General features: G+C 60.7%; 4 protein-coding genes across 6 annotated transcripts; all 4 read right to left on the bottom strand.

Moving 5' to 3' along the window:
- Positions 1 to 273: 273 nt before the first annotated feature.
- On the bottom strand, positions 274 to 1,688 carry ABB37_06920 (hypothetical protein; the record flags this gene model as incomplete). Its single annotated transcript, XM_015805369.1, has 1 exon — positions 274 to 1,688. The coding sequence occupies exon 1, from the start codon at positions 1,468 to 1,470 to the stop codon at positions 274 to 276; it is 1,197 nt and encodes a 398-aa protein (XP_015655982.1). The 5' UTR covers positions 1,471 to 1,688.
- A 664-nt stretch (positions 1,689 to 2,352) lies between these two features.
- ABB37_06919 (hypothetical protein) lies at positions 2,353 to 7,677 on the bottom strand (the record flags this gene model as incomplete). The annotated part of the gene is made up of 1 exon (XM_015805368.1): positions 2,353 to 7,677. The coding sequence occupies one exon, from the start codon at positions 7,675 to 7,677 to the stop codon at positions 2,353 to 2,355; it is 5,325 nt and encodes a 1,774-aa protein (XP_015655981.1).
- Positions 7,678 to 8,325: 648 nt separating this feature from the next.
- ABB37_06918 (hypothetical protein) lies at positions 8,326 to 9,587 on the bottom strand (the record flags this gene model as incomplete). 3 transcript variants are annotated; one of them, XM_015805365.1, is made up of 1 exon in its annotated part: positions 8,326 to 9,587. In XM_015805365.1, exon 1 carries the CDS (start codon positions 9,517 to 9,519, stop codon positions 8,326 to 8,328), a length of 1,194 nt encoding a protein of 397 aa, XP_015655978.1. In that variant the 5' UTR covers positions 9,520 to 9,587. The 3 variants fall into 3 exon arrangements, with proteins under 3 accessions (XP_015655978.1, XP_015655979.1, XP_015655980.1); XM_015805366.1 differs by having other exon boundaries at positions 8,326 to 9,576; XM_015805367.1 differs by having other exon boundaries at positions 8,326 to 9,538.
- A 755-nt stretch (positions 9,588 to 10,342) lies between these two features.
- ABB37_06917 (hypothetical protein) lies at positions 10,343 to 12,908 on the bottom strand (the record flags this gene model as incomplete). The annotated part of the gene is made up of 1 exon (XM_015805364.1): positions 10,343 to 12,908. The coding sequence occupies exon 1, from the start codon at positions 12,509 to 12,511 to the stop codon at positions 10,343 to 10,345; it is 2,169 nt and encodes a 722-aa protein (XP_015655977.1). The 5' UTR covers positions 12,512 to 12,908.
- Positions 12,909 to 13,898: the final 990 nt, after the last annotated feature.

The following is a 13,898-nucleotide window of genomic DNA, read 5'->3' as shown; positions in this document are numbered from 1 at the left end:
GCGAAGCCCTTCTTCTGTTTCTGTTTTTTTCTTCTTCTTTCTTTGAGACTGCATAAGCGATACCATACCGTGAAAAGACGGTACTAGTTGGTGGTGACAAAACCATTATCACCCCTAAAAAGGAGGAGAAAGAGAGAAAGAAGATACTCCAGACAGTTCTGCCGCCTCGAATTGCCAGCACACACACGAATAAAGAAGACACCGAAGCAGCGCCGTCGATGTCCACACGTACCTGCACCGCCCGACGACCACTGTTTCTTCACTTTTGTGCAATTACTGGAAGAAGTCCTTGTGCGCGGCGGTCTCCTCCACCGTCTCCGGCTCGCCCGTGTCCCGCGCCTTCTTCTCCATCACCTTAATCTCATCCCAGTTGAGCAAGTCGATGTTGTCGCAGTTCTCCGGCGGAAGGTAATTCGCCTTGCCGTGAAACGGCACCTCGACCTTCTCGATGAGCGGCTCCATCCTGAGGTACTCCGCCACGCTCACGTCACTGGCCGCCATCTCCGCAATCATCTCCGACAGCGCTACGAGGCTGTAGTCCTCCAGATTGATTGCCAAGGCGCGCGACATGCTCGTCTCCGCAGATGCTTCGCTGTCTGTTGCGGTGGTGCTTGAGCTACTGTCCTGTACGTCGGCGCCGGCGATACGGCCACGTGGGTCACGGCCGCTTCTGTCCGCTGTCTGCGTCCCACCAGGCCGCAGTGGTGTGCGCGGCCGCTTTCCACGCGCGGCCAGCGTGTCCGTATCGTCTTGGGGGTCCACCAACGGCACCCCCGCCTGCTCCAACCGCAGCATCTCCGTGCTCGATTGGTTCTTGTCTAGTGCTTCCTGCAGGTGTTGGGCGTGCACCACGGCACGGTGACGCACGGTGTTGCCCGTTGCCTTTGCCGCCGCTGCGGCGATGCGCCGTGCTCGCTGCGAAGAGACGTCGCCGAAGGGGTTGCCGTGCTGCGCCTTCATCAACTCCCGCTGTTGTCGCCGTGTGAGGGGCTCGTAGCTGTCCAAGACGAGCGTCTGGACCGGGGTAAAGCGATAGTTCACCTCGGAGTCGATAAAGAGAATACGATCCGTTGCCTGCCCGGTAGCGTTGACGGCGTTCGCTTTAATACGTAAGTACTCTGTGTAGTTGTTAGGGGCGATGCCCTTCTTGCGGTTGCCCCGCCCAGCGCCGACACCGACAAACTTGGAGTGGTCGTGGATGTAATGAAACGGGGTGGGGAAGTCGCGTTCGTGAAAGCAGTTCATCATCGCACGGTCGTGCTCCTCGTTCGTCGGAACAAAGAGCGTCACATCACAATGCAGCCGACGCAGCGTCTCGGCGAAGTAGGCGAGGTACGGCCGTGGCTTGATGATGCAAGGGCTTCGTGGGTCGATGTAGCCGATGGTGCCCTGCAGTCGTATGCCGATGATGAGCCGTGTTGTCAGCGCGATCACCTGCTGATTGCCCACGAGCGTGATAGCAGAGGACATCGGGAGAGGGCAAAGGTCTACGCAGGAGGTGAATGAGGAGGAAAGAAAAAAGGGAGCTGTGCGCTGTAATGCGAAGGAGAATCACACTCCATGCAACGAGGCATGTATGTGTGCCTGAGAGCGTGTGTAGGTGTGTAGGTGTGTGACCAATGCCCTCAAAACAAAAACGAATACACTGTGTCACACACTAGCGCCGCAGTAACGGCCCATGCGCCCCTCCAACCCGAGCAGCAGAGATGCGCATAGAAAGAAAAGAAGCGTCGACAGAGAAAGAAAGAGTGAAGAAAGAAAGAGTGGGAAGGAACGCCACAACCTGCAGTTCTCGAGCAACAAGGCTCTCCTGCAAAGGAAGCCCGGCTACTTCGTGATACATGAGTGAGGAATACACACACAGACACACACACACACACTCCCTCACACACGCAACAGCAATGAAAAACACTTGCGTCGGAGTTGAGACCAAATGAGTTTTTTTTCTTTTCACGCGCTTCTGTTGCCGCCAATCGAGCAAGGATCAGCTCTACGCTCGACAAACCGTCTACCATTTCTTCTTCCTCTTCCTTTGACTACACAAGTAAGTAAATAACGGTGCGAATCTCGAGGAGACTGCGTGTTCCAAAGCAACAGTAATAATAAATAAACAATTAAATAAGAACAAACAATACACACGCCAGTGGCTTCGTGAAATAACTCTACATGGGAAAAAAAAGTTTTCGACGTCGCAAACGGATGCGGACAGACGTCCATTCCAAACAGGTGGGGAGGAAGAAAAAGCACAAAACCCCCAAAACATTCCCGAACAGCAAAGTACCGCCACCCAGTTCAACCGCCCCTTGAGGGCTGCGAAAGGGAGAAGCGACCTCCGCCATCTTCTTCTCCCTCCTACCGCTTCAGCGTCGCGGCAGGTCCACGATTCGCGTTGAACCGCTCCTGGTACTGCTGCTGCCGACGCTGCTGGGCACGCAGCCGACCAGCGTAGAGTGTCGCCGGTGAGGCAGTGCGCGCCGCCGTGCTGAGACGCTGCTGCGCTGCACTCGCCGCCAAGGACGCATTCGACCCGCGGCGGTCGCCGCACGCGGTGAAGAAAGACCGGTATGACCCCCCCAGCGGCATGGACAACACGGTCGTACTGTTCCAGTCATCGTCCCCGTCAACGTCGTCGTTGTTGTTGCGGGCCAGGTCTGCCTCGATGAACGAGACGTTCGTGATGGGCCTCGCAAGGTTGGGCATGCCTGCCGGCCCGGCTCCCTCAACCCCATACGACGACGTCACCCTCTCCCCCACATCCGTCAGGGACGGCGCTCGTGAAAGGGGAAGGGAGGGAGGGGCCGGCTCGACGGCTGGTGCGGCTGCTGCGTACGCCGACACCTTCGACAGCGACGGGGCTGATGGGTGACGACCGAAGGAGTGCGTGCGCTGCATCGTGTTGCTCGCCTTTCGCTTCAAGTCTCCCCGACTCCCTACACCACGGTGCAGTTGCGGCTGCCGCCGCTGGTGCTGGGCCGTCGCTGACGCAGTGGCAGATGCTGTTCTCACCCTCCTCGTCGTCTTGCCAGCGGCGGCGGTTGGTGGGGGCTGGGCAAGGTGGCGGCGCCCCTGCGAGCCGTAGAAGGAGGATGACGGTATTTCCATGCGCACCCGGGACGGTACTCGACGCGGCAGCCGTTCCGCACTGCCGTTGTGCACCGACCGGTCCGACGCCTTCCGCACAAACGACCCGGTCCTGCTCGCGTCGGACATGGTGTAGTCTGCCTGCTCGAGAATGCGCATCCGTGCCCGCTGGTCCGTTACGAGGAGGATGCTGCTGGTTCTGCGCGGCACCGGGCGGAGCGGGTAGATGCCGGCAGCGTACGACGTGGTCGTCTTGGATTGGTGGTCTTTGTCCTTCTCGTCACACGCGGCGACCGTCGTCGTCACGGGGGCGCGCGGAGACCCAAGGAGGCGCTCGCACTCCGCCGCAACGACGAGCTGCCGCTCCTGCACGGTGCTGCCCTCGCCCTTCATCACACTGAGGAAGCGCCGCGTCTTGACTTCACGATCGCGATCTGCTAAGCGAATCGTGTTGGGCGAGGAGACCGCAGCGGGCGACGCAGCAGCCGACGTCGACGCCGGATCCGCCGTGTCGTTGACGGCGCGGTTCTGCAGCCACGGAAAATCGTGCCCCCGCCGACTTCGCTGGTACCGGATGTGCAGCAAATACCGCTCCCGCAGCGAGACACGCCCGCCGAAGACGTCGCACGGCACACCGTCCAGGTACTCCAGCAGCGCGTCTTCGACGTCTTCGTTCCCTTCTCCTTCTTCGGTGTTGCGGTCTGCGGTCACGGAGTCCTTCAGATTTCCGCCGCAGCTCTGCGAAGGGGGCTCGTAGACATCCGCGCGGTGCAGCTCCCAGGAGCTGCTGGTGCCCTCGATCGCCGACACCACCGCGGCGGTCCGCACATGCAGGTGCTGCTGCCGCTGTTCATAAAAGGCGGACTGCTCCAGAAGAACACGCTTCTCCAGAGCCTCCGCACGGCGCTGCTGCTCCTCGCGCTCGCGCTGCACCGCGTTTTCGATACCGATGCGGCTGGTCGTGCCGGCCGACCCGCTCAGCAGGTCGGACACCGACACCGCCAGCTTGTTCGCTATGTCCAGCGGCGCGGTCTCACTCGTGGGATTGTTTTCTGCCCTTGAGGCGGAGGCGAGCAGCGCCGCTGGCGTCAACGTCGTTCCCCGCACCGCCGCCTTGGCCGCTCCGCTCAGCCGCCGCTGTGCCTCACGAAGACGGAGTTGATGCTCCACACGCGCGCGCGCCACCGTGTACTGACTGGCGCGCGGTGCGCGGTGCACGTCGGGGTCGCTGCGGAACGCCTCAGTCAGCAGGCAGAAGCGGTCGTACACGACGGGGTCGAAGGCCGGTGGCGGACGGGCGATCAACGTCAGCAGCTGCGTCGGGTTCAGGCTAGTCAGCGGAACGAGGAGGTGCAGCGCGGAGAGCAGCGCCTCCGGCGGCGTGGCGGCTTCCCCGGGAAGGCGAAGCCGTGTCTGCTCCTGCTGCGCCCGCAGGCACAACCGCAAGATGGACCAGAATTCCACCAACTCCGTCTCCGTCACGGTCGCGATGTCGCGCATGAAGATAAACGGGAAGCCGAAAAACTTCTCGTGGAAGGTGTGCGGCCCGACGTGCTCGGTGGTGCCGCGGTACGCCCACTCCTCCTCCGCAATCGCCACATGCGTGGTCGGGCTCAGGTAAGACGGAAAGAACAGCTCCAGCAGCTGCAGCACAAAGAGGACAAAGGTGCGCTTGTCCAGCAGCCCCTCCTTGTCGTGCGGGAGATCCTCAAAGATGTCGCGCAGGGCCTGCTGAACGAGCGCCGACTCGCGCAGCGTGCGCCAGGCGTGGTGGGCCTCCGAGGCGAGGTCGACCCGGGCCGAGGGGAAGAGCCCCACCCAGCAGCACGCCTCGCGAACAGTCGACAGGTCGGGGGTCTGACGCGCGTGCGGCTGCCGCAGCGTGGGCGGCTCCGTTTGCAGACGAAGCACCGGGTACGGAATGGCGGGGACACCGCGCAGGAGAGCAGCCGTGCCGGCATCGTACGTAACGGACGGCTCGTCGGGGAGCTGTCCATGGCGTGCATCGGCGGCACTACTACTGTGAATTTGGGCGCGTCCGATCACGTGGGTGAGCGGCGGTCCGCACCGCACCCGTGCTTCCTCGTGCAGCGCCCGGCAGTACACCTTGTAGTGAATCAGCATGCGGCTCTGTCGGTAGCACCCGAGAAACACACGTCGTGTCGGTGCGTCTGCGGTGGTGTAGTGCGGCGGCATCACGGTCGAGGAGGAGGAGGAGGAGGACGACGTCGCATTCTGCTGTGCACTCGCCATGGTCCCCTTGCTGTTGCTGCTGTCGTTGGCCGGCAGTTTTCTCGTGTCGAGGACATCGGCGTAGACGTTGATGTTCAGCGCCCCGTCGTAGATCGGCCGGGCCACCTCCCCGCGGGCGGCAGCGCGAGCAGCGAGCCTCCTTCGACGCGCCGCCGCCACCGCCGCTGCCCTTCCGTCCGCCGCGACGCCCCTCTTTCGTCGTTCCACCTGCCGAGCCACGTTCAGCGAAAACCGCGACGGCGAGGTTGGGTCCCCTTGCTGCGACATCAGCGTGCTATCCGTGCTGTCGGAGCGAAACGACACCGACGACGACGATGGCGACGAGGCGTCCGACTCGGTCTCCAGCGCCAGATCGTTGTAGCACACACGACGTCGGCCGATCTCGTGCAGCCAGCGCAGCTTGTGTGCGCGCTCGTTGACGCGGCGGGCAAGACGCCGCATCTGGCGCTGGCGGCGGCGGCTGCAGAGAATCGTGCTGCGACTAGCGTTGCGGTCGTGTGGTGGGTGACCTGCACCTCTACCATCACCACCACCACTGCCGTGGTCGTTGGTGGTGATAGACCCACCAACGAGATGCGCGCTCACGCCCGTACCGAGCCGTGCGTCATCCGGCCACATTGCATACCGCGGGTCTGGCGACACTCGAATGAAACCGCTTGGGGGCAGCGGCAGGCGCCAGACGTACTGCAAGCCGTACAGGTTTTCCGTGCCGTCTGTGCAGGCCATCGCCGCCTCGTGGCAGCGCAGCTGCTGCTGCGGCGTATGCATCTCCATCTTGGCCTTTGCGTTGCGTGAAGTGAAGTTGTCCGTGTCGCCGCTACTGTGGCTGCGGCTGACGCTGCTTTCCTCACAGACTGGAGCCGCCGTTGTTGTCGCTGCTGTCTTCGTTGTTGCCGGCATTGGAAACGGTGAGAGGGTGCAGGTCTGCACGTTGATCACCGCCACATCGACGTCGTGCTGAGCTCTGCCGATGGCCTCAATACGAGGCGGCAGGTGATCGCGCCAGTGCGGTGGTGTGCTGGACCGCGGGGCGGGGGGCCGAGGGATAAGCGGCTCATGCGTCGCCCCACTCTTCTTCGTTCGCTGACTCTCCGTCTTGTGCTGGGAGTGCTTCGCCGCCGCGGTCTCCAGCAGTGCGTCTGTGATGGCGGTCTGCATCGGCACCTCCTGCCTATCGGCCAAGATATCTTTCGCCAGCTTCCGCTTCGCCGCGAGCGACATCTCGTGCGAGAGACGGCGCTGCATGCGGAGGTGAGCGTCGATGGCGGCCTCCTGCCACGCCTCTTCGTGTGCATGCTGCGCCGGCGGCATGCGACCAAGGGCCACAACGCGTATCGTCCCCAGCGCCGACGCGTGAATGATCGCGTGCGGGTGCTGCAGCGCAAAGATCGCCGATACGCTGCTGTGCCGCGGAATGGTGACCACAACGTGCTGCGCCATGACAATCGTGTGGTCGACTTCGTCTTGAAGAGGATGCGAAGCACGGTCGTCCGCATCTTCACCTTGAGGTGCCCTCACGGCGGCCGTAGAGACCGCTGCTTCCGCCCCGTGCCGCCCTGCCCCATTGTTCTTGTCATGCTCATCCAGCTTGTAGCGCAAAGGTGTGACGACCTCCGCCAGCTCATCTGTCCACCACTGCCGCTCACGCCACACCTTCCTCTTCTCCATGCCTGCCGTGCCGGAGATCACATCCGGGGCGTTCTGCAGCAGCTTCAGCTCTTGCCGATACGCCTCTGTGCTCAGCTGCATCAGCCGTTGTCGGTACGCGACATCGATGAGAATACGCCTCCACCACGGCAGCACGTCGTCCGCGCCTTCACACGCCGGCCTGTCTGCGGTGTCGTCGCCGTGGTCGTCGTCATCCTCGTTCTTGCTGTTGTCCACGGCCGCCGCTGGCGAGGCGCTGATCAGCGACGTGCCGGGCATGGCAAAAGGGCTGTGGGCACTCGCCAGGGACGCGTCGGCCATCGGCGCAGATGTTGTGGTGGCGGTGGCGGTGAGGGACGCTGCTGCGCTCTCCCCCGCAGGAGACTGGTCATGCAGCACGCGACGCAAGACGGCCACGGCGACACCGCGATACGGCTTCGTGGTGGGTTGACCATCGCGGCGGCATAACCGCGGCCATGACGCGACGCTGCTGTCGGAGGCCGCGAGGGCCAGGCGGTCGAGCGGCGGCGGCGGGGGCGTGCGAAGCGGCAACTCCGGCGCCGCCGGTGAGGAATGCGGGTACGCCGGAGAGAGGGTGTCGTGGGCCTCACGTACATCTCTCCCCACTTCAAGCGGCGCGGCCGTGCGGTCCGTCTCGCCGAAAAGAAGCTGCGTAGAGGATGCTGAGTTGCTCATTGAACTGCGCTATACACGTGAGAAGGAAAAAATACACAAATACATAAATAAGTAAGTAATGGGGTTTTTCCGACGAATGCGATCTTATGTGCTTTGGATGGTGAGCCGGCGCTTTACTGTGTGATTGCCGCACCATATACGTTTTAGCCAGAAAATGATTCGTTAAACTCCTTCCACTTCCTTTTGTATTTTCCGCTTCGGTTTGCTGCTGCTGCTGTGAATGGGGCGCAAATGGAGGAAAGGAAAGGCGGCGAATGGCAAGAGAGAGAGAGAGAGGAAGGAAGAGCTGCTGCAGAGTTCACACGCCGACAACGCAAAGGCAGACGGGAAAGACACACGTGTGTGTGCGCGCTGCATCTCCAACGTGTGCTGTTGCAAAAGAAATAAAGAAAAGAAAGACAGAAGAGAACAAGAGGAAGCTTCCCCGTCTCGTTGGCTCTGCCCCTCCCCTTCACGACACAAGAGCAGCATCAGGTGGGACTTACGGATACCTACTATCTTCGTTCTCTCTTTTTTACTTTAGCACTGGCGGTAGAGCAGGCAGCAAACGTCGCCTGCGCATCTCTGACCTTGCTACTCCAAACACTGCTGCATCCACAAAAGTGGGGACGTCGTCGGATGCGGAGCCAAGGAGGCAGTCGCTTCCGCTCACTTCACGTCCTTCGGCAACAGCATGGCCACGTAGGCTTCCACGAAGCCTTTCTTCTCCTTCACACCGACAGAGAGCGGCTGACGACGCACGGCTGCGCCGCCGCTGCCGCCGCCGCTCACGACAAGCGCCTGTCCCCGCTGACACATCGCGTGTCGCAGCTCCAACACCGCGGATGGGTTCAGCGTCCAGTACGTGGCGGCACTCGAGCTCTTCGCGTTTGCATGAGCGCCCTCCGCCTCGTAGGCCGTAGCGCGTGTGAGGCCGGCAGCGCCGAAGGTGACCTCTGCGGAAGGGAAGAAGGGGCTCGACCACGCAGGCGCGGTGCTGCCGTACAGCAGCACACTGGTGCGAAAGAGGAAGCTGAAGACGTCCTCCACGTCGCTCCCAAGAACATTCTGCAGGGCTGGCGAGTCGTATTGAATCGTGGCCACGTAGACAGAGCACTGCGCCGTCGTCGGTGTGGGTGCACATGAGCGGCAGATCGCAGCAGGCATGGGTAACAGCCCTTTGCCGTTACTGCAGGTCCCCTCGCCGCACCACCAAACCGGCACCCCCGCCGTTGCCGCGGCGTCCTGCACGCGGTACAGCGGCAGCGCCTCGTCCTTCTTCGCGAGGGTCTGCTGGGCGGTTAGGAAGTCCAAAGTGCCGGTGCGACGAACGAAGCCCCACACTTTCCAACGCTGCAGCGGACTTGGCCAGAACACACGCAGCCCCGGCGCCGGACCCGCCGTGGCGGTGGCATCGGGGAAGCAAAGGGCGTGGTAGGGCTGGGCCAGCATCACCTCCAGCACCGGACCATCCCACACAGATTGCAAGTTGCACACCACCACGTCACCGGCGCGCACCTGACGGGACGTGACGACACCCTTCTTGGCGTTGCTGCTGCTCAGCTGGGTAATAACGGTGGGCTGATCGGGGAGGATGTGCCCAATAAAGAAGAGCAGCCCCCGGATCGACGCCCGCTGCAGCGGGGCAAGGAGAAGCTGACCTAGTATGCCCAAGTAAACGCGGTAGAGCACCCACAGTAACGTGTCGGTGAGGAGCAGCAGAAGTACAAAGACGGTGCTGAAGAGCAGGCGCATGGGGAACATACAGGTGGCCCCGATGCGGCCCAGCGTGGTGGGGGCGACGACGACGGTGAAGGGGTGGATGCCGGTGGCGGCGTCGCCAAAGTGGCGAAACTTCTCCATTCCTTTTCTATTAATGACTTGTGCTATTTTTGCTGCGTTGGGTGGAGGGCGTGTGCTGCGGTGATCCTCCAGGGAGAGATGAGGAAGAAAGTTGAGTGCCCACGGAGGCAGGCGGAGGGGGGGGGGGGGGAGGGGAGAGAGAGAGAGAGACGTGGCGAGAGAAGAGTTGCACTTGGCGAACTCGACGAACAGTTGTCCGGATAAACATAACACCGGTTTCCAAAGCTCGAAAAAACGCGAGCGAATCATCACCGTCACTGCCACTATACGTTTTGGTAAGTCACGCATAACCGTAAGCGTTGGACAGAGCAGTTGTAACCGCAAGAGCGGCAGGAATGAAAAAAAAAAGTATCAACTAAATGATAATAAGGTCAGTGTACATTGATTTCTTCCTAAATTGACGATTTCACTAAGAGGGTTTGAACCCACGCGCAGGAGCGCAGCGGAAGCGTTCGTGAGCTCCGACGAAGAAGGAGGCAGCTATATATATGTAAGAAAACCCCTCCCCCTCAAAAAAGAAACGGCCTGCAGTAACGTGTGCGAGATATGCGAAACGAATAGGTAGGGAAACCCGCAATACAAACAGCGGTGGATACAGCATTGTAAGAATAATAACAATAAAAAGCAACAGCAGCACCTTACACCGTGCATTTCACTACCAGCGGCACACACACACACACACACACACACACACACAAACAAAACCCTTCTTGCTCACCCGGCGCTTTCCTTTCTTTCCTCCCTTGCAGCTTCACCTCAGCAAGCTTCTCTCTCTCCCACACACGCACTCTCCTCCGTTTTGTTCACCTACGCTTCGCTTTCCTCACAAGTCCGAGTCAGTCGTGGAGAGCTCGATGAGGTCGGCCGGCAGCAGCGCGTTGAAGTAGTGGAAGTCGAGCATCACCTCGCCGCTGCTGGGTTGCATGTGCACCAACCGCTCAGAGAACCGGTAGTGCGCGACGATGTCCACCGTCGTGTAGGTGTGCTTCGCCGTAATCGTCGAGCCGGACTCCATCTCGGTCGCGTCGAACACGGCAACCAGCTGGAAGCGGTGGTGCGCGGCATCGAGACGGCTTTTGTCGTTGTTGGCGGCAGCGGCGCCCAGACTCGGTGGGTGGACGCTGCTGTCGTCGCTGCGGGCGCTACCGAATACCATCGACGGACCCTCCTTCAGCGAGGCGGCGACGAAGGGCAGCTGCATAAAGGAGTAGAGGGGACTGCGCTCGTCGATGGTGTGGGTGATGTTGACGGGGTACCACAGCGAGAGCTGCCCGCTGTCTCCGTGGTCGACGTAGCTCTCCTCTGCACAGGTCCAGCGCATCTCCTGCACACGCAGGTGCACCCGTTCCATTCCACGGTCACCGTTGCCGCTGTCCTCGTCCGGCACCTGCAACACTGCCGCCGCTGCGGCGACCGCCTGCTTGTGAAAGCCCGGCCCGGAGAAGGAGCCCGCCGCGGCGGTGAGGGGCGAGGCCGCGTAGAGGGCACTGTTCTGCTTACTCGTCACGGAGGAGTTCGTGACGTCGGATGCGACCGCCGCCGCCGCCCCACGAGCAGCTGCTCGGCTATCCAACTTCGCGGTCGTCGGCTCCTGCACCGCGGAGGCGTGAGAAGACGTCGAGGACGAGCGCGAGGCAGACGCGGAGGACGACCGGCTCCGGGAAGACGTGCGCGAGGAGGACGCCGACGACCCACCGGAGCTGGTTCCCGCACTGCGCTGCACGTCGTCTCCCGCCTCTTTCACCTCTTTCTTCTTCTCGTCGTCGACGGCTTCAGGGCCGCTCGCGGCATCGGCAGGAGGTACTGAGCGGCCACGACCACAGCGCCTACGCGGCGGCGGCGGGCGGGTCTCCTGCTGGTCCGTCGCTAACGCGCTCGAAGAGCGCAGTGGGGCGAGCGCCGCCTGTATGTTGCGTCGCGTGCTCAACGGCCGTGCAGCTGCTGCTGCTGCTGCTGCTGGCGCTGGCGTGTTGCTGCTGTGGTGATGACGCTTATGTTGGTGCCTCTGGAGTGCAGCGGAACGATCTTCCAGCACGGCCTCCGTCAACGCCTGCGGCTGCGGCGATCCGCGTAAGCTGCTCGGTGTCGTGGACATCGCCTTGGTCGGGGCGGAGTTCTTTAACAGGTACAGCTGCTTCTGCCGACGGCGGTACTCCTGCAGCGGCTCCGACGTCACACAGAACACGCGCAGCTTCCCGTGCGCGAGAGGGATGTTGTTGTCCACGTTCGCCATGCGAAAGGTAAGACGGTACTGTCCTACCCGGCCAGGGATGCTAGAGAGGGTGCAGAAGTCGCTGAAGACGACGCGGTGGCCCAGCTTACCGGTGTACTCGGCCTTGCCAACCACCAGCGCCGCGACGAGGCCGACAAAGACGATATTCACGTAGGAGCAGACCATCACGATCATGGTGCGACCGCGGTAGCACATGTGCGTGGAGTCCGTCATGGTGCCCTCGTCCTCGCCCAGGTACCCGCCGTTCGCGGCGAGACTCACCACGGTAAAGTAAATGGACACCACCACGTTCAGGCCGGCTCCGCAGTACACTCCCCACACGTAATAGGCAGCCGAGATGAGCAGGACAATGGCGAGGTAGAGGAGAACGGAGTAGGTGATGAGGGCCGTCCACGGCTGCGCGCGGAAGAAGTAAAATAGGGAGAGGCTGCGAAAGCGGAAGGTGTTCACACCGGTCTGGCTCGTCGTGAGATTGCCGTTTGCGTCGAAGACGGGCACCTGACTGGGCATGTTCGTCTCGCAGCGACGTCGAGCAGAGCGGAAAAGACGCGTCAGCAGCGACGGGGCACCGCCAGAGGACGCGCCGGTCTGCGGGGCCGCGGTGGAGAGCAGCGAGGCACCGCCGGTGCTACCGGTGGCACCGTAGTCGGGCGGCGCGTGCGCGGAGACGCCGATGATCGAGTTCACGAGCTCGGTGGGCAACTCCTGCGTGTCCTTCGCCACGCGCTGCTGCGGCGCTAGCGATACTCCACGCAACATCTTTGGCGAAGCCGCAATACGTAGCGTGGGTGTGTGGGGGTGTGAGGTAAGAGAGGAAGGAAACAACAAGGCAAAGAGAGGAGAGGCTTAGAGATCGCTTTGTGGAATATATATCTGTGTAAGCGTTTGCGTTGGCGGGATGGAGATGAGGCCGCTTAGCTGGAGAGGGTAAGAAAAATGGGAAATGAAAAGGACCTGCGCTGTAAGCAGTCAAAAGTACTCCGTTCAAATGCGAATTGTACTTCCGCAAGACAGATGCGGCGAGGAGAAGGAAGAGAAGAGAAGAAACCCACACGCACGCGGAGGAAACAAGCTGTGTCGATGCTTGGCTACAACCCGCGAAATTCCTCTGCTGTGTAAAGGGATCCGAAAAGAGTTGACTGCGCCACCGTGGACTGACACACGTGTGTGGATGTGCGTGCGCGTGTGTTGTGTGCGTTGTGTAAGAGACGAAGGCGAAGAAAGACGGAAGAACAATAGTAGTAATCGTAAAGTAAAGGTGCAGCAACGAAGTGGGTTTTTTGCTCGGCCACAAGACGCGATGCTCTTTGGCGTCATCGCACGTAAAAGGCTGTCGGTAGTCGACGCCTGCTTTTCGACAATTAGAAAAAAAAGAAGATGTGCTTCTCTCCACATGTTAAAAAACAATAGAGGCGTTGCATCCAACGCGAAATGCTGTGAGAGTGGCGTTGATGACTGCTCGTGAGTGCTCCTTCAAAAAAAAGAGAGAAAAAGAGAAAGGAGGCGACTTCACACACACACACACACACACACACACAGAGACTCTCTCTTTTCAAGTTGTTGGTTATCTGTTCCCTCCACGTTATTGCGTTGACATAGCGAAAGCAAAGAGCAAGAGAAAACAACATCAACAACAACAAAATATTTTATTATTATCTCACAAAGAGGAACGCGTAGAAACTGCAATGCAAGCACAATATAAATAAATATAGAGATAAAGCACGACGGGGAAGAACAAGACCAGAGCGCAGGAGTCAACCACCACCACCACCGCCACCGCCACCACAACGACTTGAGTTACATCACTCCCCCCGCCACTCATCCTCCTCTCCCCCTCTCTACGAGTGTGTTTCTCACTCAGACACACAGACACACGTACTCGCCATCATTAAGAAACACAGTATTTTAGAAGCAGCCAAGTCGATCAGCACAACAGACAGGAAACATACTACAGACATGCGTGTTCTCTACATTGGTGAGCCACCCCGGCGGCTCTGAGTTCGGGCAGCTGCCACAACAGCGACGACAGCTTCAAATACGAAACGACGGGTAGCTGCACAACGTCCTCCCCTCCCCTCTCCTCGCTGTAACCCCTCACCATACGTACTCCCAGACGCAGCGACAGAGGGAAGTACAGAACCTACAG

Source organism: Leptomonas pyrrhocoris (assembly GCF_001293395.1).
Source record: "Leptomonas pyrrhocoris isolate H10 chromosome Unknown, whole genome shotgun sequence".
Lineage (NCBI taxonomy): Eukaryota > Euglenozoa > Kinetoplastea > Trypanosomatida > Trypanosomatidae > Leptomonas > Leptomonas pyrrhocoris.
Note: the sequence above shows the minus strand (reverse complement) of the source record. Positions and strands in the feature narration are given on the sequence as shown.